This window comes from Vipera ursinii, assembly GCF_947247035.1.
Source record: "Vipera ursinii genome assembly, chromosome: 1".
Classification (NCBI taxonomy): Eukaryota; Metazoa; Chordata; class Lepidosauria; order Squamata; family Viperidae; genus Vipera; species Vipera ursinii.
In genome coordinates this window covers 3,996,572-4,024,544 of record NC_139512.1, presented here as the reverse complement: position 1 = coordinate 4,024,544, position 27,973 = coordinate 3,996,572, and the positions used below count along the sequence as shown (strand labels likewise).

General features: G+C 44.6%; 1 protein-coding gene and 1 long non-coding RNA gene across 2 annotated transcripts in view; one reads left to right on the top strand and one right to left on the bottom strand.

The window, feature by feature from the left end:
- Positions 1-27,973, top strand: part of LOC310632811 — a 269,935-nt gene that overhangs the window by 26,160 nt on the left and 215,802 nt on the right. The gene's annotated exons all lie outside the window — the stretch shown is intronic.
- On the bottom strand, positions 219-21,071 carry KLF16 (KLF transcription factor 16). Its single transcript, XM_083348676.1, has 2 exons — positions 20,556-21,071; positions 219-4,802 (listed from the first exon to the last, which is right to left on the bottom strand). The coding sequence occupies exons 1-2, from the start codon at positions 20,941-20,943 to the stop codon at positions 4,504-4,506; spliced, it is 687 nt and encodes a 228-aa protein (XP_083204802.1). The 5' UTR covers positions 20,944-21,071; the 3' UTR covers positions 219-4,503.

Here is a 27,973-nt window from a genome sequence, read left to right as displayed (position 1 = left end):
TTGTAGCAGATATTTTTCCTTTGTGCCCTAGGAGAGAAATATCTGCCGCTACCCAAGATTTAATTCTCAGCTTTCAGGTGGGAGAAGAGCCTCTTCACCATTAGTTTACCACGCCGCTCACCAAATGAGTCAAAATATATAAATGTTAAATCTTTTCACACAAACAAAAAATGTTAAATCTCTTCACGCACACAGGTTAAAGAGAAGAGCCTGTTTTTGTTTGTTTTATTTAAAAATAGAACAGAGAAAATACACACAAAATGGTGCACCAAACTTCAGTGCTTATTATTAAAAATACAGATCTGGAGAAAATGAAAATAACTCCTTCTCAATTCAAACACAGCACACAACAGCATGCAACAGATACACTGATCAAAATACAGAGATGGATTTTAAAGCAGAGGATCCACTAGAGCATAAACACGTGTATATAATCATGTAAAATAAATGCGTCTGAAAAACCATTCTCATCACTTTTCGATCTAGCAGTTGCCATAGAGGTTCTGGGATTATAAACCTTTAAAAATCATGGCAAGACTGGCAAAGGTGGGGGTTCTTGGTAAGAGGTTTATTTCCTACATACTGTATATTATTTTCCCCTTTTCCTGTAGCCAGTATCTCAGCAGAGGAGACTATCAGTTATAAATGCATGGGGAAAGGATTAAGGGGGTCTTTTGTTCTAATAAAAAATACTGTAGCATTTCCACCAAAATCAGAATTCTCCTCTAAAACTTTGGAAGTGCAACGTGACTTGTTTTTTGTCCTACAAAAATACATTCCAGCAATAAGCGCAAGCTTTCATTATTATTTCAAAAGAAAGAAAATATACTGTACTTTCCTTTAATAAAATACCAGTTTGATTATATATGGCAAAAGAGGAAGGATGGGTCCTTTTAAAATATATCCATTTGTCTATAAAAAAACACTCAACTGCCTAATGCCATGTATGGGATAAGGTATTTACTCCACTTCACTCCCGGAGCACTTCAGAAATCTAAATACGGTAGGCACCCAAAACTTCTAGAGCAGAAGTTATTCAAGCAAAAGAAGACATCTAACCTGTTTTATTTTCCTTCAGTGCCAGGACACCAAACAATGGTCTTAAACTTATGCAAAAGCATATTCTTGTTCAGTGATAACAAAGCCTTCCTTATGTCAAGAGCAATGATCAATCTGGAACCAATGATCAAACGCACCAGTGAACTCTGTGCTGGATATCCAGATTGCTTTCTTGCAATGGACAGTTGTGGATTAACTCATTGGCTACAGTGCCTCTTTCCAATACCATAAATTCTCTGTCCTGCCATTGCTTCTGACCACTGGAAATCTGTAAGGCCTAGGATCAATGGGGTCCTGAGTTCAAATAAATAAGGATGGCGCAGTGCATCCTGGAATCAGTCCACAGGGCTGCATTTGAAGACACAAAATTTAATGCTACTCCAGTTGGATTCCTATTTCAAGTTAAACCAGGTGGATGTTATTTCCTGGGCTACTTTGTGTACATTCTCCTCTCCCCAGTTATCATTCTGCTTACCTCAATTGCTTTGTAACCCCCAGACGATCCTTAACCATTCCCTCCCCTCCCAGAATAGGAACAGGGGTCCCCAACGTTGGCAACTTTTAAGATTTGTGGACTTCAACTCCCAGAATTCCCCAGCCAGCTGACCCCTGCTTTAGAAGCTGGAGTCAACCCAAGGGAAAGATTGCTGTCAGGGTTAGCCTAAGTTACAGGTAGTCCTCTACTTACAACCATTTATAAGTAAACTGTTTTTAAATTTACAATTGCATTGAAAAAAGTGACTTATGACCGGTCCTCGTACTTACATCCATTGCAGCATTCCAAGCGGTCAAATAATCACAGTCTGGGTGTCTGGCAACTGCCCTTATGACCACTACAGCATCCCAAGGTGAGGTGATAATCATTTGCAACCTTCCTAGCTGGCTTCTGACAAGCAAAGTCAATGGGGGAAGCCAGCAGGCACGCTCGCAAGCGGTCATGTGATATCTCGCTTAACAACCACAACAATTCACTTCATAACCGTGGCAAAAAAAGATCGTAAAATGCCTGTGTAAGGGATGCCTCACTTAAATGACTACATCGCTTAACAATGAATGTTCCGGTTCTAATTGTGATCGTAAGCTGAGGACTACCTGTACAGTACAGTCCTTGATTTACGACCACAACTGAACCCAAAATTTATGTTGCTAAATGAGACAGTTATTAAGTGAATTTAGCTCCATTTTACAGCCTCTCTTGCCACAGTTGTTAAATGAATCACTGTAGTTGTTACATAACACAGTTGTTAATCTGGCTTCCCCATTGATTCTGCTTGTCAGAAGGTCACAAAAGGTGACCACATGACCCCGGGACTCTGTGGCCATCATAAATATGAATCAGTTGCCAAGCATCTGAATTTTGATCATGTGACCCTGAGGATGCTGCAGAGTTATAAGTGCTGGCTCAGGAATTCTGGGAGTTGAAGTCCACAAGTCATAAAAGAGCCAAGATTGCTTACCCCTGGCCAAGGGGAAGACTCATTAATATGGCAACATCTATTCCCTTCTGCTTTTTGCTTCCCAGTTCCTTCTATTGCTATCCCTTAAAACATATAAATGGCACCTCTGCCCAGATCTCATTATTCCATTCCACCTTATTTGCAAGGCTGTGAATGGTGACAGCATGGCTTGTTCTCAAAATGCAAGTGCAAAGACAGCCATGTTTGCATAAATGGATTTACATTTTCAGAAACAGAGCACTGAAGGAATTCAAAGATGCTTTTATGTAAGAGCCAATTCTCTCCAAATCAGAAGCTAACAGCCTGATACTAACCAGCAGCTTCACACCAGCTATGCCTTATGGGCACTAGAAGCCACCAGAAAATAAAGCTGGATTTCACAATACACGTACTTTGCATTTAATACAAAGCAATCACTGAAATTCTTTCATAATGGCTACATTCATTTTTCCACCATAAATCTACTTACTGGAGCTTTGTGTCCTCAAATGCCTGTTTGGGCCTGCTTCCTGTCTAGCCTTGTTGAGAGACACCTGACAGCTTGCAAAGAACCATCATCACCAAAAGCATTAAAGCATCCATTTTTAAACAAGGAACACACACACATACACACTTGCCTGGTGTACAGCTGTGCAGAGCAGTTGCCACAGCCCCATGAAAGTGAGAAAAAGTGCTTTTAGGTGTCCTGAGTCATACTAAAAATCCCATTCCTTTCAGGTTTAGTTCACCCATGTGCCAACCATTCAGACAATAAAGCTTTACCACTGGTCTCCTACATTCTATCTTTAAAGGAATAAATACATATTTTATAAAAAACCATAAACACACACGCGCACGCACGCACGCACACACCCTGAAACAGATACACCCGTAGAAACAGGTCCTCATCTTTTTTACCTTAAGTAAAGTTGACCTGGGGGAGGGGGGGGAATATATATTTACATACAGTATCAGGTCAAAAAGTTAATTACCAACACCCAATTTCCCTGTGGGGAAAAAAAGAATCATCTCCCACTTTTGCTGCAGGTCTAGTGTCAAAGGGCCTACATTTCCCCAAAAGATGGTTTGCAGACAATCAATTTAGGCCGGGGATGAGGAGACAAGATGGAAAGCCATGATCTCATATGTTTTGCTGTTAGTCTTGATGGCTAAAAATGGTCCCTCCCTACTCAGAGGCAATTTAATTCTGATTATTGAACACAAGAGGGCCAAAAAGCATAGAGAGCCATTTCCACCACCGTCTCCTTCTAAATGCGAAGAGTCGATAGTTTCTCCTTTATCTGTAGGTTGGCCAGAAAGAGAGGCTTAAAGCTAAGTGAAACAAGGTACTTTCTTTTCCTGAGGGCTACAATAAATGTGAAAATCAACGTTCTCACCATGATAGGGAAGAGTTGAGCTGAACAGGCCCAACAATACCAAGCACAGACCTTGGAATAAAATCAGGGGTGTTCAATCTGGGCAATTTTAAGACCTGTGTGGACTTCGACTGCCAGAAGGCCTGGGGAATTCTGGAACTTGAGCTACATAGGTCTTAACGTTGCCAAGGATGCATACCCCTGGAATAAAGTCTCTTTGCAGCTGGAAAACTGAGGCAGTGTGATGTTGGGACTATCTCTTTGACCAAGCGCTAGGAAATCATCTGTTAGCCCCTGACTGGGGCCCACAAAGGATGTTCCAAAGGAACATCAACAAAAGTTTAATCAAGTCTGCTGGATTAGTTTCCACAAATCCTGCTTGGGTGGGATGGGAATGTGCATAGAGGCTACAGCTTGGAAGCAAGCAGGGAGAGGGATTTGTACAATAATCAAAATGCCCACCAAGCACAAGAAGGAGCCTTTTTTTTTTCCTGAAATAAGGCATATTAAACCATAACTGGAAGTGATGGGGGAACCAAGTTTCTGAATCAAAAAATGCCTCCGAAATAGTACCTGGTCTCCCCCTAGAGGCCGGGTCTGGGAAGGACAAGAAACAGGGTGGCATGCCCCCTTTAAGGGGCGGGGCTGTCAGAGGCGGGGCTGCCAGGGGCGGGGCTTCCAGCCAAGCTGCTGCCAGCTGAGTCAGTAGGGGAGGCTCTGTAGCAGTCAGATCGTCGGACCATGCCAGGCTGGAAAGCTGGGTGGCGGCGGGCGTGCTTGGTCAGGTGGTCGCTCCGCATAAACCGCTTCTCGCAGAGTGGGCAGGCAAACCGCTTCTCGCCGGTGTGGGTGCGGAAGTGGCGGGCTAACTCATCCGAGCGTGCAAACCTCTTCTGGCAGCCGGCCCAATTGCACGGGAACGGACGCTCACCTGCAAAGAGAAAAAAAGGCAGGGAGAGAGACAGAGAGATACGGTTATTTTGGTTACTCTCAGGAGCTGGTGATACCAGAGCAGTGATGACAAACCTTTTAGAGATCGAGCGTCCAAATTGCAACCGAAAACCCGGTTATGTATCATTGGATGCCGGGTGGACATGGCCCATTGGGAGGGCATGGCCTATTGGGTGAGTGTGGCTGCCGTGGTAACGGCAGACTGGGTGGGACTAAAAAGCTCAATCAATCAATTCCAACTCTGTGAGATTTTTTTCCCCCGCGAGAAGTAGAAATTGATTGATTGAACCTTTTCTCTTTTTTTGCACACAGCAGTGGAGGCCTAAAGCGAAAAGGTTTTATAAAACCCAGCTGAAGGCCTAGGACTGGGGTGACGGCACCCACGCCCACAGAGAGGGCTCTGCATGCCACTTGTGGCATGTGTGCCATAGGTTCGCCACCACAGTACCAGAGCCTCCATGTGCAGAAGCAACCTATCTCTGAAGACCAGATTTTAAATAGGCAAATAGGCTGACTGTCGCTGGAAACAAGACACTAGAAAAAATCCTCTGAGGCAGGGGTAGGCAACCTTGGCTCTTTTACGTCTCGTGGACTTCAACTCCCAGAATTCCTGAGCCAACCATGCTGGCTCAGGAATTCTGGGAGTTGAAGTCCACGAGTCGTAAAGGAGCCAAGGTTGCCTACCCCTGCCCTAAGGTAATGTTTACAATTAAATGGTAGCATTCATCCCAAAGGTAAATAAGTATAAAGGTAAAGGTAAAGGTTCCCCCGCACATGCGTGCTAGTCGTTTCCAACTCTAGGGGCCGGTGCTCATCTCCGTTTCAAAGCCGAAGAGCCAGTGGTTGTCCGAGGATGTCTCCGTGTTCATGTGGCCGGCATGACTAGACGCCAAAGGCGCACGGAACGCTGTTACCTTCCCACCGTAGTGGTGCCTATTTTTCTACTTGCATTTTTACGTGCTTTCGAACTGCTAGGTTGGCAGAAGCTGGGACGAGTAACAGGCGCTCCCTCTGCTACGCGGCACTCGGGATTCGACCCGCCAAACTGCCGACCTTCTGATCGACAAGCTCAGTGTCCTAACCCATTGAGTACAATGCAAACAGAAATCCTAAATGACAATCAACAGCTTCAGCGAGCTAACAAGTTCACTGCCACATAAGCTCTTAATTATTTATTTCCTCTTTATCCTAGTAAAACCCAGAGGATTTTATGGGAAGGGAAGCATACTAAACCATCCCAAGCAGGCATTACAAACGTGAAGGACAAAAATCACTTTAAAACCAACAAAATTAGTACAGAGTGTCCTCAACTTACGACTGGTTCCTTGGGGACCATCTGAAGTTCCAATGGACCAGCCTGGGGGGTATTTGCAATCCAGATTCAAAGTTCCAATGGATGCACCTCCACTCCCCAGCAGTCATGTGACCACACTTGGGGATCTTGGCAACAGGGCCTCTTTATTTGTATTCTGCCTTTATTGCTTTTGCAAATAATTTAAGGCAGTGAACATATCCAGCATACAACCTTCCTCCTATTTTCCCAACAACAGCAACCCTGTGAGGTGGGTTGGCCTGAGTGTTGGAGTGGCTGAATATGCTGCTTGCAGCATCCTGTAGTGACGTCATTGTGTTTCATGATGGTTACCAAAAAGCAACATTTATGTCCAGTTTTCAGCAAAACCATGCCCTAGCAAACCATTGGTTTGCTTAACCGTGGAGTCGCTCAGCAAGGTCTGCAAAAAGCTCATAAAATCAGGTTGGTCACATGACAGACCTGTTTAACAGCTGTCACGTGTTACTACTGAGATGGGCAGGCGACATTACAGTCGTAACTTGAGGATTATCTGTATCAAGATAGCTTAAAGGACTTCTGCCCTGAAGTAGCTGGCTGAACATGAGGGACCTTGAGAAAGAAGATTAGCGGTGGGGATGAGGGTACAGTTCTGTAACTGAAATGCTGTCACTCCGATCAGCCTTTCTCAACTGACATCAGAATAACAGCAAAACTGTGAGATTACAATTAAAAGCATGATTTTTTTTCTTTCTTCAGGGCATAGAAGTATATTGAACTTGTCAGACAATACGGAACAAAAATCAAGAGAATTTTGCTGCAGCTTAAATGCTTTGAATTTTGCGAATTAGCTGCAATATTATTCCTTTTCACATACATATGGCCGTCGACTTATGACCACAGTTTGGACCAGAATTTCCACTGCTAAGCAAGGTGGTTGTTAAGTGAATTGCACCCAATTGTATGACTTTTTTGGCCACCGCTGTTAAATGAATCACTGCAATTAAGTGAATTACCCAGTTGTTAACAGGATCCAGCTTTTCCCCATTCATTTGTTTGTTGGAAGCCAGATGGAAAGATCGCAAATGGCCCCAGGATGTCGCAACACGCCAGTTGCCAAGCTCCCAAGTTTTGATCCCATGTCTATGAGGACTAGTTGTAACTCACTTTTTTTAGTGCTATTGTAATTTTGAACAGATGCTTAGAATGAATAGTTGTATAATTCTACTTCAGTGTACTACTACATGGTTGAAGCATAATAAGATTTTTGTCTGATTCATTGTTCATTCTGACGATTGGCCCTCCCTCAGATTAGCTAAACTGAAATGAAGTGCCCCTATCAGTCAACAGATACTGTACTGCTACAGCCCTAATCTTTCCTTGATATGGCCTATTTTTCTATTACATAATCATTTCCATTTCATTCCTTATTCTTAATGAGCAGGTTTCTCTGACTCATTGGGCCAAATGCAAGGAAACTGTGAGTTCTAATCCCACCTTACGTATATTTCCTGACAGTTAGAACAATTAATCAGTGGGACAACCTGCCTCCAGAAGTGGTGAATGCTCCAACACTGGAAGTTTTTAAGAAGAGACTGGACAGCCATTTGTCTGAAATGGTATAGTCTCTCCTGCCTGAGCAGGGGGTTGGACTGGATGACCTCCAAGGTCTCTTCCAACACTACTACTACTACTACTACTACTACTACTACTACAACTACTACTACTACTACTACTGTTATTTGAAAGGCAGCTGGTTGACTTTGGGCCAGTCACGCTTTCTCAGCCCAAGCCACCTCACAGAATTGTAGTTGTAAGGAAAATAGGAGGAGGAAGTAGTATTAGATATATTCACCACCACTTGTCAATTAATAAAGGAGGGATAAAAAATAAATAAATACGTCTGTATGGCCATGCATCTTAAAGCCGAAGTCTGGGCAGCTCACAACCAAAGGATAAAACAATATATACATGTAGTAAAAATAGAAAAATGTAAAGCTATTGATAATGTTTTATAAATAACTTTGGGCTCTTTAACTTGGAAAAAAAGGAAAGGAAGGAGAGAAAATATGCAGGAGGATAAAATCAAGCTTACAACCACAATGGAGTCCAACTTTTCTTTTCCTAAGCAAAAGGGTTAAGTGAATTTTGCCTCATTTTACATCCTTTCTTGCCACAGTTGCTAAGTGAATCGCTGCAGTTGTTCTAACACGGTTGTTAAGTGAATCTGGCTTCCCTATTGACTTTGCTTGTTAGAAGGTCGCAAAAGGTGATCACATGACCCCAGGACAATGCAACCGTCATAAACATGAGTCGGTTGCCAAGCATCTGAATTTTGTTCAAGTGACCACGTCGTATACCATGAGGATGCTGCAACAGTCACAAGTGTGAAAAACGGTCATAAGTCACTTTTTTCAGTGCCTTTGAATTGCCACTAAATGAACTGTTGTAATTTGAGGACTAGTTGCAATGGGGAGAAACAGATTTATTTACATGTACAGACCCCTTTCTCGCAGGCTTGCACTGGTCCTTCATTATTATCATTAGCACATCACTGCTCCAGTAATACCCTGAACATCAGCATTAACTTATCTAAGTCTCTGTCTGCCCTCCTTCAGATCTCTGGAGGAATCCAGGATAAAAAAAGAGAAGAGTCCAGTTATCCAAGGCACCAACAGCTTTATTACTGTTCTTGTTATTAACATGATTAAAAGGGAAGCTGGCAGTAATTAAGCACAACCTTCCATTTTGCCCCTAATCTTAGTCCTTTAAAATAAGAGGTTCTTTGAGCCCTAAAGCACTTCAGAGGAGCTTATTCCTATATATTGTAAGCTTTGTATCGCACTTTTATTTGTGCAATTCAAGGCATTGTAGTTAATGGTCTCATCTTCTATTTCTCTAAACAGTGTTTTTCAACCTTAAGACTATGAACTTCAATTCCCAGAATTCCCCAACTGGCTAGGTAATTCTGGGAGTTGAAGCCCACACAACGTAAGATCACTAAGGCTGAGAAACACCAATACTACGAAGTGAGCTGGGCCAAGAGAGAGGGACTGATCCAAAGTCATCCAGCTGGTTTCCTTGTCTAAGGCAGGACTAGAATTCACAGTCGCCTAGTTTCTAACCCCAAGAGTTTAGCTGCTACATCAAACCGGCTCTTTGCAAGTCTTTCTCCATTTTTTGCCTCATTATAATCAGCTTCTGTTGCAGCAGGTTGCACTGATATAGATAAGCGATTCTGCCACAGCCTTGTATTGTCCACCCAACAGTCACAATGAGGTTTACACCGGCTTATCTCATTCTACCCTGAGTCATCTGCCGGGCTCAAGCTGTTTCCATACTGGCTCAGGAATTCTGGGAGTTGAAGTCCGCAGGTCATAAAGGGGCCATAATTCCCCATCTGTGCTCTAAACCAACTTTAGGCTCCGTGGGTGAGAGACAAGTTGCATACTTACAGGGAGTTACCTTCCGGAGATAAATATTTGGTTTTGCTGCCACTGGATGCAAGGGAGAGGAACCAAAGAGGGAAATTATTTCTGATACTAATCAACAGAATCGGAATGATTATTTATAATCAAAGGCCCAAGTAACTGAAGTGCTCCCAAAGCTGTGTCATAACCCCAAGCTATCAAACCAAGCTTTGCCACGTTGTCAGGCTGATAGTGGGCCCCAAATTCTTATGTTATCATAAGAATTCAGTACCATATTCATTCCGACACCATTATTCCCAACGTAATTACATCTACTACACAAGAAGGCGGTCTCAGAAGTCACAATATGGTTAAGAATGTAGCTCGTGCTTGCAATGAATTAACAATACACGTTGCCATGCAGACTGGAAACTGCACTGAACTGGGACTGATTTCTATTATAATAGCAGAGATCTGAACTTAAGAAAACAGCTTTGAGTGGCGGGGTTTTTTTAATGGAATGGTAAAATAAAAGTAAATGCAGGTCTGAATGATATCTATTATCAAGAATATGGAGCAAGTATAAGCTAGACTTTGTCTAAAAATATCACCGTTGACATCTACTGAAGAAGCAGATAAAGAACTAGGGTTAACATATGGGGATTTATTAATGCAAGATAAGGAAGAAATTAAGATTTATTTATTTATTTTATTTATTTATTTATTTTAATTCCATTTATATCCCGCCCTTCTCCGAAGACTCAGGGCGGCTTACAAGCTTAGCAGTAGCCTTCATTCTATGTATATGCCTGCTTGTTAGGGCTTTCACACACCCTCCAAGCGGCATTATTACAAAGTCAGCTTATTGCCCCCAGCAATCTGGGAAACAAGGGAACTATGAGCAACAGATGGATACTCTTCAACGGTTCTCTTATAATCGGATGTAATAGTGTAGTGGTGGCAAACCTATGGCACCTGTGCCAGAGGCGGCACTCAGAACCCTCTCTCTGGGCACGCACGCCGTCACCCCAGCAGAGTTCGCCAGAGTAGCGAGCATGTGACGTTTGGAAGCGACAGGGCAGGAAGTGAGTGAGCAAGCGGCGTTGGCCCCCAGGGGATGCTCCAGAGATGGCGAGGGACTAGTCCCCACTGCCCTGATCCTGGCCCACCCACGCTCACCTGGTCTGCCGTGACCACCGCAGCTATGCCCACCCAGCGGCCATGCCCACCCATGCCCACACACATACTGCTCCCCCTGAGAGCACCACAATGCTGATGCGGCCCTGGCACTTTGCAATAAATAAGTGGGTTTTGGGTTGCAGTTTGGGCACTTGGTCTCTAAAAGGTTCGCCATCACTGTAATAGTGTGTGGCAAAAGACTTTGGGAGACAGGAAGAAAAGCTGCATAGGGCACAGGTCTGCAACCCGCGGCTCCGGAGCCGCATGCGGCTCTTTCAGCTGTCTCCTGCAGCTCCCAGTCCTCTGCCATGTGCAGTCCAAAAAAAAAAAAGTGGGACTAAAAAAGTTCAACCAATCAATTCAAATATGCAGGGTAGGTGCATATCTCACCTTGGCTCCACTCTTCAGTCAAACCCTGTTCTGCGCATGCGCGCATGTACGCGCATGTGCACACATTTTTTGTGGCTCCCAGTTTTTTCTTTTGTGAGGGAACCGGTTCCGAGTGGCTCTTTCACTGTTTTAGGTTGCTGACCCCTGGCCTAGGGAATGGTGAGATAAGAGATGGAATAGCCCACAGCTGCATAATGGGTAGAAAAAGAACTAAGAGACCCTCCCTAGTTTTACAGGCTATAAAGGAGATGGGGAAAATACAGGTGGTCCTCGACTTACAACAGTTCATTTAGTGACCATTCGAAGTTACAACAGGATCGGAAAAAAGTGACGTACGACAGTTTTTCACACTTATTTTTTTATTTTTATTTTAACTCCATTTATATCCCGCCCTTCTCCGAAGACTCAGGGCGGCTTACAAGCTTAGCAGTATGACCATTGCAGCATCCCCATGGTCAAGTGATCCAAATTCAGATGATTGGAACCTGACTCATATTTATGACAGTTGCAGAGTCCTGGGGTCAAATGATCACCTTCTGTGACCTTCTGGCAAGCAAAGTCAATGTGGAAGCCAGGGTCACTTAACTGTGTTTCACTGAACAACTGTGGCAAGAAAAGTCAAAGTGGGGCAAAACTCATTTAGCAAATGTTTCACTTAACAACAGAAATTTTGGGCTGAATTGTGGTCGTAAGTCGGGGACTACTTGTATGTACCTTCAGACTTAAAAGATTTTGTTAATGTAGCCTTACAATAAAACAGAATTAGCTTATCTGGTCTTGTTGCCTGTCTGGTCTACCTGGTAAGGCCGACATCTAATGAAGGAGAGGTTTATTACCGTAGTTATCTTATGGTAAGATGGGCAGCAAACAAATTTAATAAAAGAAATAAAAATAGTTTAATAAATATTATGGATAAAGGGAAAATCGGACCTGAGAACAAAGAACTGAATCAGAAATAGAATTATGTGGGAATGATGATTATGTAATAGCTAATGTACAATCTGTTATTAAGATTTGAACAGATGAAAGCCTGCATAATGAAATGGGCTACAAATTTTGGTTCGATATAAACATGGATCTATGGCAAAAAAATGTGGGGAACAATAAACTGGAATACGTTTATTGTTGTGCTATAATTTAAGAGAACTTTTATAAAATAAGGTACCAATGCTATGTAATACCTGCTCAGTTGTGTAAAGTGTATAAAGGATATCCAATCAACGCTAGAAGTGTGAAAAAGAAGGGAACTGTTTTCATCATGCATGGCGGGCTTGTGAAAAAGCAGCAAAATTTTGGGTACAAACCCATGCAATGATGGGAAAAAAAATTACTGATATCACAATGCAATTATTATTCTTATTCAGTTTTATGGACAAGGAAATAGAAAATATGCAAAATTAATATTGTATATGGTAACTACAATGATTGTATATAAAAAGTTGGAAAATTAATAAAATGCTTCCAGTGGAAGATTAGATTTATAAAATTAACTGAAGTTGGAGAAATGGTAAGCTGACCACTTTGGTCAGAGAAGAAAAATGATAAGGACTTTTGAAAGATTATAATTCATATGGACTTTCTATGGAAAAATATGAATGGGTGATTTTGGAACCTAGAGATTAAAAATGAGACAAAAGAGGTGGGGGGAAAGTTTAAAGTGATAATTACTGGATAGAAAAAAGGACAAAACACAAAATTGAATGTTTTTTTAAATCTTTCTTGTTTCTCTGAATGTTTTTTTTAAATCTTTCTTGTTTCTCTGAATGTTTTTTTAAATCTTTCTTGTTTCTCTATTTTTTATCTTTCTTGTTTCTTTTCTATACTTTACTGAAAAATTCATATATTCTGCAATATATTCATATATATATTCTGCATACTTGGCTTCAACCCAGTAGCTTCTCCAGGTTGTTTAAAGAGACTCTCTCACACTTCACCTGCTGACAACCTGTTAATAACACAATAGCATGCTGTCCGGGGGATTCTGGGAGTTGAAGTCCATACACGTTAAAAGTCACAGAGGTTGGGAAAGATTATGTAAACCATTGAAAAATGAAGACTCCTGACTCCTATCCAAGGAGAAGACATGGAGTCCTCCCTAGCAGGTTTAGCAGATTGTGTAACTGGTTATTATTCCTTTCAGATTTGTAAGTAGTGATAGTCAATGGAAAACCCCAAACCTAACAAAAATAGGGGGTAGCTTGAAACACTGTGCTTGTTAAAGGTTTAATGTTAGCTTTTAATGAAAGATTTGATGGGCACCAAAAGCAGCGACATAAAAGACAACATAAAGAGACACAGTTCCCTTTAATTATGCTTGTGGGAGATTTTGCAGGGGATCCCTATGGGAGAAGGTTGGCCTCAGGCAGCAGATGGTGGATCTTATGTGACTAGACAAGACTTTTTTTTAAATTTGAGCATATTAAAAAAAAAAAAGAATGACAGAGCAATGGAGGAAGATGACCAGGATAAGAGGAAAAAGAAGCTCCGCTTAAAACACAGGTCTGCAACACGCAGCTCCAGAGCCGCATGCGGCTCTTTCAGCCGTCTCCTGCGGCTCCCAGTACTCTGCCATGTGCAGTCCCAAAAAAAAAAAGTGGGACTAAAAAAGTTCAACCAATCAATTCAAATATGCAGGGTAGGTGCATATCTCGCCTTGGCTCCACTCTTCAGTCAAACCCTGTTCTGTGCATGTGCGCATGTACGCGCATGTGCACACATTTTTTTGCGGCTCCCAGTTTTTCCTTTTGTGAGGGAACCGGTTCCGAGTGGCTCTTTCACTCTTTCAGGTTGCTGACCCCTGGCTTAAAACAAAGTCGGCTAATGTGGCACTGCAATGCAAGTAAAATTATTTTCTCAGGGAAAAAGATGGGTTCTTAAAACAAGGAGATCTCTGCATAGAATTCCTTTCCTTACATACCATAGTTTCATTGTCAAAAAGCTGTTCCTGGCTTCCATTTCCATATGTATTTTTATTTATTTAATAAATTTATATGCCACCCATCCATCAAAGTGACTCTTCCTTGCTTTGGTTTTTTTCCCCAATTTTTCTTAAACTTTCATTCTTTGTATTTAATGGCCCTTGTGCTTCAAGTAAAAAAAATACGCAAAGAAAGTTCACCCAAGTTGGGCCTACGCTATGAAGGAATTGGAGTTCTTCGGCCTATCATTTATTTTGGATTTTTTTATCTAGCTTTTATTATTTTTATAACTCAAGGCAGCAAATGTACATAATCATCATTCTCCTATTGTCCTCATATGAGCCCTGTGAAGTGACATGAACCAAGAGAGAGTGATTGGTCCAGTCACCAGCTGGCTTTCATGCCTAAGGCGGGACTAGAACTCACAGTCTCCTGGTGATTGGCCCAAAGTCACCCAACTGGCTTTCATGCCTAAAACTGGATTAAAACTCGCCATCTTCTGGTTTCCATCCTGGTGCCTTAGCCACTACACCAAACTGGCTTTATACCAATGGTATCTTCTGGCTTATCCCGTGAACATTGTTGCAACATCATTAGTTGCCTACAATACAATCCAAGTTGGGTTTGACTTGCCAAAGGGTATAAATGTTGGCACCAGTAATCTAGTCATTCAGTTTGCCTTGCCTTGATATAAATGAATAAGTGGCAATTGGAGAAAATGATTGGATAGGGAACACACAGGTTTCTCCTAAAAAAAAAAGTAAGCACACATTGCATAAAACTACAAGCTCTCAGATACGGAGAGGGTTTATTGACCCATCCAGTAAACATCTGACACTTTTTAGGCATAGCACTTTAATGTACAGGAAAGCCCTCAACTTACAAGTATTCCTCTAGTAAGCATTTGAAATTATAATGGCACTGAAAAGAATGACTCGTCCTCACATTTACAACCACTGCAGTGTCCCCATGGTCATTTGATCAAAATTCAAGTGCTTGGTAACCAGCATGTATTCACAATGGTTGCAGATTCCCAGTGTCAGGTTATCACTATTTGCAACCACCCCAGCCAGCTTCTGATAAGCAAAGTCAACAAGTGAAGCTGGATTTGCTTAACTACTTAACAATTGAAGCGATTCACTTAACAACTGTGGCAAATAAGATCATAAAATAGGTGTTACTCACTTAACCACACCTCATTTAGCAATGGAAATTCTGGACCCAATTATGGTCACAGGTTAAGGGCTACCTATACTTAAAATAGATTTATGGAGAAATCCTTAAAGATTAAAGATGGTAGTGTGATGTTAAAGGATAGAACAAAACTCTGGAAGTTGACTGTGAGAAATCAGTCTCACAATCTCCACATGGGTGTAGGCTAAAAACATAATCTTGAGAGATTGGGGAATTTCCAGTATTATTCCAGATGTTAAAGACTGACATTTGGAAATATGTAATTTATCCATTGTGGAGAAGGCAGCATTTTCCATCAATCAGAAGGTTAAGCAAATTCTTTTGTGCTATAGATTTTAGGACAATTTCAGAGTAATATTTTGTATCTGATTACTAGAATATGATGTGGTATTTTAGTAAACCAGTGACTGTAAACTTTAATATATAAGGCACACCTTTTTTGTTTGTTTCTCTCTCGCTTTTTTTTCCTGGTTTTATTTGTAAAGGATTGCTTAACTAAACTTTCTTATTGTAGTGTATCTTGGTATTTTGCCTATATTTTGTCCTCTTCTAAACTAATTAATGAAAAAAAGAAAACAAAAAAAACCTCCCATGTCGTCATCAATCAGACAGAGATTTCCTGGCACAAGAAAGAAATTTGGGAAAACAAAAACATGTTTCAAAACGTAACACAATATGTGGAAAAAGCTGAAAACTAGGACTGCAAGTTTTTAGGACGATTAAGAAAAAGACTACCACCATGAAAAAAAAGTTAACCTTCATTTACTGTAAAATCCACTGAAAGAAAATCACTTTTTGAAGTTTTCTTTTGAAGAAGAAAGGATTTTGCTGGATAGAGCACGGAAATTCTACTCCTTTTTAACTTTGACAGATGCAAACAAATGCTGTGGAAATCAGTAGTAGAGGGTGAAGGCAGTAGAAATCAAAGCAAGGCCCACATTTGACCCAATAGTTTTTTTTAATTATGTTAGTTTATTTATTTTTATCCCACCCTTATTATTTTTTACAAGTAACTCAAACCCCTAAACATATCCAACACCCCTTCCTCATGCTATTTTCCCCACAACAGCAATCTTGTAGGTGGGTTGGGCTGAGAGCCAATGAGCCTGATGCCTTAACCATTAGACCAAAGTGGTATTCTTTTAGTCCTGGAACCAAGCCTCCATTTCTTACACACACAAATCCACTTTTTCATTAAACTTTCTGCAACTCAACAGCTTAAGGTAAGGGAGAGAGGTCCCTTGCCTGGTGTTGACTGATGTTTAAATCACAGGGAGTACATTTCGTCCCTGCTCCTTGCCTTCTGCCCAAATTACATCTGCAAAGACCTCATTTCAGTCTCCAACTGAGGACAGTTTCACGAGAGGGCAAGATTAGTTTTATATTTGAAGAACAGGACATTAGCACCAAATGACTTCACAGCTTTCCTTATGTTTGGCATTAAGGATTCTGGGTTTTAGTCTTGTTTTAGGCATGAAAGTCGGCTGGGTGACTTTAGGCCCAGGAAACTGTTGAGTTTATTTTATTATTTATATTTAATTATTATTATTATTTATTAATTTAATTTGTATACCGCCCTTCTCCCGAAGGACTCAGGGCGGTGAACAGGGCAATACATAAAAACAAGATACAAAAATTAAAAATTATTAAAAAGTAATTAAACAGTGCCCGTAATAAATTAATACAGATTAACAGTTAAAATCCATTTATAAAATCCAACCCCGTCCCATCAGGCCAGGCCAGCTTGTTCAAAGAGATGGGTTTTAAGATCGCGCTGGAAGGAGCGGAGATCGGGCACCATCCGGAGCTCGACCGGAAGATGGTTCCAAAGATCCGGTGCACCAACAGAGAACGCCCTCCCCCTGGGGGCCACCTTTATTATTTTTACAAATAACTGAAGGCAGCAAACATATCCAACACACCTTCCTCCTCCTATGGTTCCCCACAATAACAGCCCTGTGAAGAGGGTTGGGCTGACTGGCCGAAAGTCACCCAGCTGGCTTTCGTGCCTAAGAAGACTCTCCGTGTCTCACTTTTCTAGCCTGGTGCCTTAACCATTATACCAAACTGGCTCTCCAATTCTAGTCTCAGCTTACCCATTGAAAGCTGGCTGGGCGACTTTGGGTCAGTCACTCTCTTCCTCAGCCCAATCCATTTCACAGGCTTATTGTGGGGAAAATAAGAGGAAGGAGCATTACAGTAGCTATGTTCGCTGCCTTGAGTTACTTCTAAAATAATAAAGGCAGGATATCTATAATTAAATGTGTGCAGGCATGGAATAATACATTTTTGCTGGATTTACTGCCCACTGCTAGCCACGGGGCATTCGGCTTTCCCCACTTAACACTCTTCTCTTTATATCCAGTGCTTTACCATCCAGGGTCTTTATGACCCTGCAATACCATCCTTTGGCTTTCTTCTAACAGTTAGAAAAAAATCATGTCCAAATCTTTGCTTGTGGAACAGGTCTGCACAAGTGGCCGACTGTTGCAAGACCCTGTGTGCTTAACAACTTGTAAACGCATTCATGTGCCAGCTTCAGCAAGGTCGGAGAAACCACCAACTTTAAACATGATAGCATCTGGGCAAAGAAAGCCTCTCCCACACTGTTGGTTTTTTTAAAAAAAATCAAGCTTTTATGCCTTTGCCTACACAATCCTGCCAGCTGCTTAACCCAGCTATCCGCCCACCAGAGGATTAAGGGCACCAAACATAGCTGATGCAAAACAAGCAGCCGAGGTTTCTCCTGGCACATTCAAAGGATCCCTGCTATCAAAATTCATCCTATTTTTCCCAACCCCATCTCCTTTTACATGCACAGATGGATAAACATTGAGCGTATTAGAAATATAGCAGGATCTCAGCGAGGCATCTTGGGAGTTGTAGTTGCAGAGTGGCAAACACAGCCAGGTTGGGAAGAACCGCCCTAGAGGGCCCTCCTTTAAACCCACCCCATTAGTGAACGATCTCGGCAGCCAACTTGTCTTCTGTACAAGCCCTTGTTCTGTACAAACCAAGCTGTAAACAGCCTCTCGTAAACTCACCCCAAGTCACACCACATTGAACACATCTGCACTGACTTTGTACCCAGTTTTGGGAGGTGTGGTCCCTGACAAGTGAACCCCACCGAATTAGCATCCTCCACAAGATGGCATCAAGTCATTTGCTGGCCCTCCCAACACCCCTGCATAAGTAGGGCAACTTGAGCAAGGACTTCTGAAGGTCATCAGTGGATTTCCAATACCAGGGGTAGTTTGAACCGACTCCTCCTCTTCCCAGCCCCAAATCCACACTTCAGATTACACTGGTCTTTTCCAAGGACCCTCATTCAAGGTCCTGCTGAATAATTTCTCTTGGGAGAGAATTCCAAGCACAGGGCAAAGAAGTGACTCCCAAAACAACTTTTGTATTGTTGTTTTTATTGTTGTTAGCCGCCCTGAGTCCTTCGGGAGATAGGGCGGCATATAAATCCCAAATATATATATATATGTGTGTGTGTGTATATATATATATATATATATATATATATATATATATATATATATATATATATATATATATATATTTATGTGTGTGTGTGTGTGTGTGTAAATTACTAACAAAGAATTTAAAGGGAAACTGAGATGTATATATATATATATATATATATATATATATATATATATATATATATAGAGAGAGAGAGAGAGAGAGAGAGAGAGAGAGACCGCGACCGCTTAAATGGACTCCAGAAAATGGTAGAGGACAGGAAGGCCTGGAGGAACATTGTCCATAGGATCGCGATGGGTCGGATACGACTTCGCAACTAACAACTATATATATATATATATATATATATATATATATATATATATGTATGTATGTATGTATGTATGTATGTATGTATGTATGTATATATATATATATATATATAATCCTGAAGGCCATCGACAGGCAGTAGTCACACCGGTGACAGCTCATATTTGTGTATATATCTATATATATATATATATTTGCTGCTGGACCCCTGGCTCTTCTTGGCAAAATTCAACTCTTTTTTATGTTTTTTTAAAAAATCTCCTCTCGTTTCCGCAGAGCCAAGCTTTGCGCTGGCATGGACAAGGCAGAGAGAGGTGGTCGTTTGGCGGACACACCCACGCGGCTTCTATGCTCGCGCGTTGCTCCACCCACCCCGGGTGCAGCGACAATTGTACCACCCTTTGTGTCCCTCTTCAATTGGTGGAGGGGGGGGTAGCCGTGCAGGGAGAAGAGGCTCTGGATCCATGGGGAAAAAAATCCACTCCCCGCCCTGGGATTAAGTTCCAACGGGCAGGCCCCCATCCCATCAGGCCACCCCGGATGGCCCCACCTCTCTCCGCCCGTCCGACCGTCCTTAGGCAAGCAGACACCAGGCTCTGCCAACAAGAGTGGGCGAGACTCGAAGCTCGCAGCCATCTCCAAAGGAACCTTTCGGAAGGGGCGGGGGCTCTAAGCGAGCCAGAAAGACACCCCCCCACCCCCCCTTTTCCTTCTGAGGGGGGGGCCCGCCTGCCAGAAAGGCAGAGACTACATTCGGAAGAGCCGTAAGGAAGGGGAAACGCTTCCCTGGCGCGCGCCTGGAGTTCCTTTCTATTACGGTAGCCTACTTTAGAAGGTGGAGGCTCTACTGCGCCATCGGCAGGGGCAAGGCCATTACCTGCAGCGTTTCCCAACCTTAGGAACTTGAAGATGCGTGAACTTCAACTCCCAGAATTCCCCAGCCAGCATAGCTGGCTGGGGAATTCTGGGAGTTGAAGTCCACGCATCTTCAAGTTCCTAAGGTTGGGAAACGCTGCCCTAAGGCTAAATACCCGCACCGATCAAGGAGGGGGTCGCCAAAGTTTCCCCCTGCCTCCCTCCCTCCCTTCTCTAATCCACTTTCGCTTTCGAGACGCCCGGCCAAGCACGTGGGGCCAAGGATCCCCGGGGCTGGGGGTGGGGAGGTGGCGGCGGCATCTTTCTTTTTTTTTTTTCCTCCCCCTTGGAGGGATCCAGAGAGGGTGGGAGGCGAAAGCCTGCAGAAGCAAAGGGAGCTTATAGGAAAGCGACCAAGCCCTGCGACATGCCTCCCACCCGGACCGAAAGGAAATCCGTGCGCCAAAGCCGAGAGAGGCGCGGTGGGTGGAGACCGTGGGGGTGGGGAGTGGGGAGAGGAGGAAGCGGGAAGAAGGGTGGCCGAGTGGGACCCGAAGGATGCGGACGGAGAGGCGGTGGAGGGGGTTCTTTCTGCAGGGCTCCGGGGCACCCTGTTGGGGGGGTCTCAGCCGGGAGCCACAGGGAGAGGGAAGGCGGGATCCAATCCCGGGCTCGGCTCGGCTCGGCTCGGCTCTTACCGGTGTGCGTCCTGAGATGCGCCTTCAGATGCGACGATTTGCCGTAGACCTTAACGCAGCCTTGGAAAGGGCACTGGTGCCTTTTAGCCGGGGAGATGGCGGAGTGGCTGGCGGGGCTGTCCGCGCCGGCTCTTCGGGGAAGCTCCCCGGCTTGCGGCAGAACCGGGACGCCGCTTGGCGGCTCGGCCCCTCCGGGCGATGAGGAGCAGCTCCCGCTGCAATCCGAAAGCGCCGAGTCCGGGCGCCCCGGCTGGCGGGCGCTGGGGAGGGAAGGGGGACGGCCGCCTCGCTCTTCTTTCGCGCTGATGAGGCTGGAGGCCGGGTGGATCAAGGCCCCGCTGGAGATGGACATCAGGCACTCGGCGGCCAGATAATCCAAGCCTGACATGACGCCGCGCCGGAAGCGGGGAGCCGTCGGAGGCGCCTCTTGGAACGGCTCGCCCGGCCTCCCGAGCGAAGATCGGGACGCCCGGCCTCCCGAGACCGCGGCTGGCTACACCGACGCGACTGCCTCGCCCTGGCGCAACGTGGAGACGGAAGGAAGGGTGGGGGAAGAGCCGCCTGCCTGGTCTCCGCCCAGCCAGGGAGCGTCAGGTTGGAGGGCAGCCGAGGCTGTGACCCTCCTCCCCGCCGAGTCTCCACCTTCCCAGGCGGCGGGAGGGGGGAGAGAGGAGCGGAGCGGGTGGCTTCGGGGGAGGAGGGCGTCCGTTTAGGGCAGGGGTCTTCAAACTTGGCCCTTTTATGACTTGTGGACTTCAACTCCCAGAATTCCTCAGCCAGGCTTGCCTGGCTGAGGAATTCTGGGAGTTGAAGTCCACAAGTCATAAAAGGGCCAAGTTTGAAGACCCCTGGTTTAGGGCTGCCCTGTCCGTTTAGGGCAGGGGTCTTCAAACTTGGCCCTTTTATGACTTGTGGACTTCAGCTCCCAGAATTCCTCAGCCAGGCTGGCTGAGGAATTCTGGGAGTTGAAGTCCACAAGTCATAAAAGGGCCAAGTTTGAAGACCCCTGGTTTAGGGCTGCCAGCCTGGGCTGCAAAAAAATAAAAATAAAAATCTGGACAGCGCTGTGGATGCGCCTGGGTTGATTGGCGGAAAGGAAAGTCCGCACTGGGGGTCAAGGCTGTTAATTTTTCCCAATTAACTAAAATTCAGTCCGCTTTAGGAGTGCAGGTTGTCTTAAGGATAGGATTGGTGGCCTTACGAAACGTGTTAAGGGCTGCAGCCTGAGATTGCAATTGTAAACTTACTAGTGAATAAGCAGTTGGATGCAAAAGGGACGACGTACGTGGTAGAATGTATTGGTTAAAATTTATTTGCTGCCTATCTCGTCGAGGGGCTAACCATAAAGTGAGTTGGAAGGCACGTGGGAGATCAGTCTCTCTCTCAGAAAAATTAATTATATTGACACAGAAATGAATTACTGTACGGCAGTGTTTTGCACCTTGGCAACTTTAAGATGGGTGGACTTCAACTCCCAGAATTCACCAGCCAGCATTCTGGCTGGGGAATTCTGGGAGTTGAAGTAACCCATCTTAAAGTTGCCAGAGTTGAAAAATATTGCATTACCAACAGGATTATCTCTATTTGATAGGAACTGGCAATATAATTGCAATTCTAAACATGCTGTTGCAGTTGGGGGTTCATTTGCGATGTAGCTGCTTATATTGAAGTGAGGTGCTTACAGGAGATGGAAAGGCTGAACTTTTGAGGAAACAAGGTGTGTACTGTGCAAGTAATAAAATAAGAGCACAATCCCAGTTTGCATATCTCTGGAACTAAAGAACTCAGTAACACCCATTCATTTATGCACTCTGAGAATCCTCCCCAATGATTTCTCCAGGTTATTTATTTACTTAAAATATGTATATGGGCCACCCAACTCAAATCAAACTGATCCTGAGCAGCTCACAAGATACATTTAACAAAACCTAAGGAAGAGGATATAAAACCACAATACAGAAACCTCCAAACCATAGTGAAAGAATTGAAACCAAAGGGGCAATTGCTGTGCAGAAAATAGGAGAATGGAGTTACAGGTAGTCCTCATGTTACAACCACAATTGAGCCCAAAATTTCTGTTGCTAAGTAAGATATATTTAAGTGAATTTGGTTCCATTTTACAACATTTTTCCACAGTCACTGCAGTTGTCGGTAACATGGTTGTTAAGGGAATCTGCTCCCCCATTGACTTTGCTTGTCAGAAGGCGACCCTGGGACACTGCAACCTGTCCTAAATACATGCCAATTGCCAAATCTCTGAATTTTGGTCACAGGATCACGGGGATGCTGCAACAATCATAAGTGTGGAGAATGGTCATGTCACTTTTTTCAGTGCGGTAGTAACTTTGAACAGTTACTAAATGAATAGTTGTAAGTTGAGGACTATCTGTATTAGGTATGTTTGCCGTATTATAAAAAAAGACTGGATAAAAATCAAATGGATAAATAACTCGCAAATAGCAACAACTATTTCGTTTAGACAACCTCTCGTTTAGACTACTGCAATGCTCTCTACATGGGGCTGCCCTTGAGGACCACTCAGAGGCTCCAACTGGTACAGAATGCAGCCGCGAGAGTTGTGTTGGGAGTCTCCCGATACTCCCATGTTACACCTCTGCTCCGTGAGCTGCATTGGCTCCCAGTTGTCTTCCGGGTGAGATTCAAGGTTCTGGTAATGGTTTTCAAGGCCCTACATGGCATGGGTCCGAAGTACCTTAGGGATCACCTTCTGCCGGCGTCAACTTCCCTCCACCCTGTGTGTTCCCACAGAGAGGGCCAACTCAGGGTGCCACTGGTCAGAGAGTGTCGTCTGGTGGCCCCCAGGGGGAGGTCCTTCTCTGTGGGCGCCCCGGATTTATGGAATCGTTTGCCGGTTGAGCTCCGGATGGCGCCCGACCTTCGCTCCTTCCGACGCGATCTGAAGACTTATTTGTTCGAACAAGCCGGCCTGGCCTGATGGGGGATGGGTTTGGATTTTATTGTTGTTTTAAATGTACTTTAATCTATTGTTGTAAGGGGCATCTCGTTTAATTCTTTTTTAATTTTTGTATTCTTGTACTTTTATATGTTTGCCCTGTTCACCGCCCTGAGTCCTTCGGGAGAAGGGCGGTATACAAATAAAATTATTATTATTATTATTATTATTATTATTATTATTATTATTATTATTATTATTATTATTATTATTATTATTATTATTATTATTAACTGCATCAGCCAGTTGAGGTGCTAACTTTTCCCCAAAGACCTGGAAAAAGAGACAGATCTTGACTGCCTTTCTAAAGACAATCAGGGTCCCAAGGTCATTCTGTATAATAGGGGCCACCACCAAGAAGACATGCCTCCTGGGTCCTACAAAATGCCAATGAAGGGACCCTCAGAGCATGTGGAGCAGGCAACATCCTGGCAAAAAAGCACACTCTTCACTGCTTCTGTGCCCTATAGGGCCTTAAAGGTGATAATCTTAAATTATACTTGGAGGGTAAAACTGGGAGCCGGTGCGGCTCACAGAGTATGGTCCTATGTTGCATAACAAGAAATCCCCATCATCAACGTCGCTGCATTTGGGTTCGATTGTGGCTTCAGGGTAGTCTTCAAGGACAGCCCCATGCAGAGCACATTGCAGTAATCTGATCGGGAAGTGACTAAAAGGATGTGGTGGAATGTTGTCTGGATTCCCAGAGGGGAGGGGCTGCTTTTCAGAGGGCAAAGAGGCAGCAGAGCTTGGAAAGTTTGATTGACAGACAGAGGGTTAAACATCTCCTCACTAGCTTTTCTCAGAGTAGAACATAGAATAATAGAGTTGGAAGGGACCTTGCAGGTCTTCTAGTCCAACCCCCTGCTTGAGCAGGAGGCCCTATCCCATTTCAGACAAATGGTTATCCAGCCTCCAGTGATGGACCACCCACAGTTTCTGAAGGGAAACTATTTTATTGGTTGATTGCTCTCACCATTAAAACATGTATCCTTAGTTCTAACTTGGTTCTGTCCTTGGTTAGTTTCCATCCATTGTTTTTTGTTCTGCCTTCTGGTGCTTTGGGAAATAGATTGGGTATAACTGTAGTTATGCAAATGCTTGCTTTCATCTATCAAGATTCTGCCTATAGATGAAAAACAATAAAGGAAACTTCTCTTAAGTAGCATCCACCTGTTGATCTTGGTTCTTGGGACTTGACAGATGGGGTTGTTCTGTACCAGCCTGCTACCGGCCCTGCAGAAAAGGCAGGGATAACCCCTTTTACAATAAGGCAAGAGGCTGGAATTACGCCTGCCAAATTTATAGCTACAAAAACAAACAAGACATGAACCAAGAAACCGGAGCTTTAAGAAACACGAACTATCCAAGCGGTTGCCTTCAGCAAACCAGCTCTCCCCACACATTCCCCTTATATAGAGTTCAGGGCGTGGCTTCTCTCTGCCTCCTTCTGAGAAGCCCCATTGCCTTCCTCTGTCTACTCCTAATTGACTGCCTCCTGCGTCGGGTGTCCTTGAACAGGGCCAGCTGTGGGTCATCTTCATCCACGCTGTCAAGCTCACACAGCTGGGTCTCCGTGGTGACCAAGTGGGAGGGGCCTGGCTGAGGGCTCTCATCAGCAAGATCTTCAACCCCCTCAGCAAGGTCTTCAACACCCCCCTCCTCCTCCTCTGAGTCATCCGACCCAACTGCCGAACCCACAGGCTGACCCTGAATCACAACAGGGGTGTGGGACTTGTTTCCTGTTGCTGCAGTTCCTAGCATCCCATTGGCCTCCCGTAAGCTGTTGAGTCCCAGGATACCGTGTTTAATCTGGTTTGCAGGTAAGAGAAAGATCAGTACATCCCCATTGCTACCTTATTGGTGAGTAGAATTTTTTAAAGTCTTTAGCTGCCCCTTCTATGATTTGGGTTCACTGACAGAAAAAAACCCCTGTCCCCTCCAGGTATCCGGGGGCCTTGAAACCTTGTCCCTAGAGCCATGGTGGCAAACCTATGGCACGCGTGCCACAGGCGGCACGCAGAGCTTTCCCTGTGGGCACGTGCGCCATCACCCCAGAGGGATGTGGGGCCAGGCTGCTCCCCTCCACCTCTCCACGTGCGCCTGCACTCTCGCTCTCTTTCTCTCTGCGCTGGGAGTCAGGGAGCAGCTGCAAGAGGTGGGCGGATCCAGGCTGGATGGTGGAGGCAGCTGCCAGTACAAGTCCAGGCTGCAGAACGATTTCGCGCCCCTCCCCCCCCATGGCCGATCCGGGTGCCAGAGGCCTTTTCCAAGCCTCCGGAGCACGGATCCGTGGCCGCAGGACAATTTTGCATCCCTCCCCATGAGCAACATCAAGGTGGCCACGCCCACCCACTCTGCCGTGACTACCGCAGCCACGCCCACCCAATGGGCCATGCCTGCCCGACACCCAATGATACATAAGTGGGTTTTGGGTTGCAGTTTGGGCACTAGGTCTCTAAAAGTTTCGCCATCACTGCCCTAGAGCAGGGGTGTCAAACTCAATTTCATTGAGGGCCACATCAGAATTGTGGTTGCCCTCAGGGGGCCGGGTGGGTATGGCCAGGGTGGGTGTGGCCTAGTGGGTGGGCGTGGCTAAAGTGCATATGGCCTACTGGGTGGGCGTGGCCAGCTCTACATCATTTGCATCAAGGGTGCCTATGGGGGCCTGGGCAGGAGTGGGACAGATCTGAGGGTCTCTGGCGGAAGGAGGGTCTCTGGGCCAGGGCCAAGGCAGTGGGGGCCGTTCTCTCCCTGTTTCCAGGATGGCTTCACGGGCCACATGAAACCACTTCACGGACCGGATCCGGTCCCCGGGCCTTGTGTTTGACATGTCTGCCCTAGAGGGTCATCTGCCTCTTCAGAAAGACCCTCCTATTGAGGGGCTATACAAAATCCCGTTGTTGTCAATAATGGATATGCTAGGCTGTAAAATCATATGTGCAAAGAGGATAAAATGACATGGAGTCATACATGGGGTCTAGCACTATTGATTTTCTTGAGTTGCTGAAGTGGGCAGTGATGCTATCAGAGATAAGGGAGCCTGTACAAGATTCCATTTAGACTCATGGATGCTTTACCATAAGGGTCTGCAACCTTGGCAATATTAAGACCTGTGGACTTCAACTCCCAGAATTCCTCAGCCAGTCATGCTGGCTAGAGAATTTTGGGAGTTGAAGTCCACGAGTCTTAAAGTTGGACAAGGTTAGACACCCTTGCTCTACTATCTGCCCATTCTGTCCATTCTATTCCTGCTGTTCTCTCAAAAGCAGAGATATCTACCCTATGGGGAATTAAATCAGTTGACAAAACCAGATTCCTAGAAAATCAAAATAATCAAGCAGAAGACTCAAAAAGAAAAACCAACCCCACACAATTTGACTTGTTAAACACTCCTTGCTAGCAAAACCCAGGCAGAAAACAGCTGGTTGCAGTGCTTTCTTAGTTGGAAATTGCTGATTGCCAGCAGAAAGCAAGCTGGCCTGTTTGTTTGTTTTTGCTAGCAAGCAAGAAACAAAGATGCTTTCACAGTGACCGAGAATGTTCAGTGATGTCACTCTGCTAGCCTCCACCTGCAGTGGCTTTATAAGGTTGACAAATAAGAGAGGGGCTTGCAAAGTGGTATCAGTGTGGGACAGGACTAGCTACATCCTGCCCACTTTGTCAATGACACCCCCAGAGGTAGGAGTGGGTTTGTACCACATGTTTATTGCTATAAAGGTGAGTTTCATGTTCACATAACATGTGATGTTTAAACTCCATTGGATGGTGGGCTGGGTCACACAACATGTTGAGATAACAGTTGGGTTTATGTGCGGTCTTTGGTGCTCTTTCAGCTTGATTGTTTTCTGGCAGGCATTTTATTATTATTTTATGTCTAGTTTAATAAAGAGAAGGACTAGGGTGACATGATAGCAGTCTTCCAATATCTCTGGGGTTGCCACAGAGAAGAGGGAGTCAAGCTATTCTCCAAAGCATCTGAAGGCAGGAGAAGAAGCAACGGATGGAAACAGATCAAAGAGAGAAGCAACCTAGAACTAAGGAGAAACTTCCTGATTGTTGTTGTTGTTAGTTGCGAAGTCGTGTCCGACCCATCGCGACCCTATGGACAATGTTCCTCCAGGCTTTCCTGTCCTCTGCCATCTTCTGGGCTCCATTTAAGCTCACGCCTACTGCTTCAGTGACTCCATCCAGCCACCTCATTCTCTGTCGTCCCCTTCTTCTATTGCCCTCAATCTTTCCCAGCATTAGGCTCTTCTCCAGTGAGTCCTTCCTCCTCATTAGGTGGCCAAAGTATTTGAGTTTTAGCTTCAGGATCTGGCCTTCTAAAGAGCAGTCAGGGTTGATCTCCTCTAGGACTGACCGGTTTGATCGCCTTGCAGTCCAAGGGACTCGCAGGAGTCTTCTCCAGCACCAGAGTTCAAAGGCCTCAATTCTTTTGCGC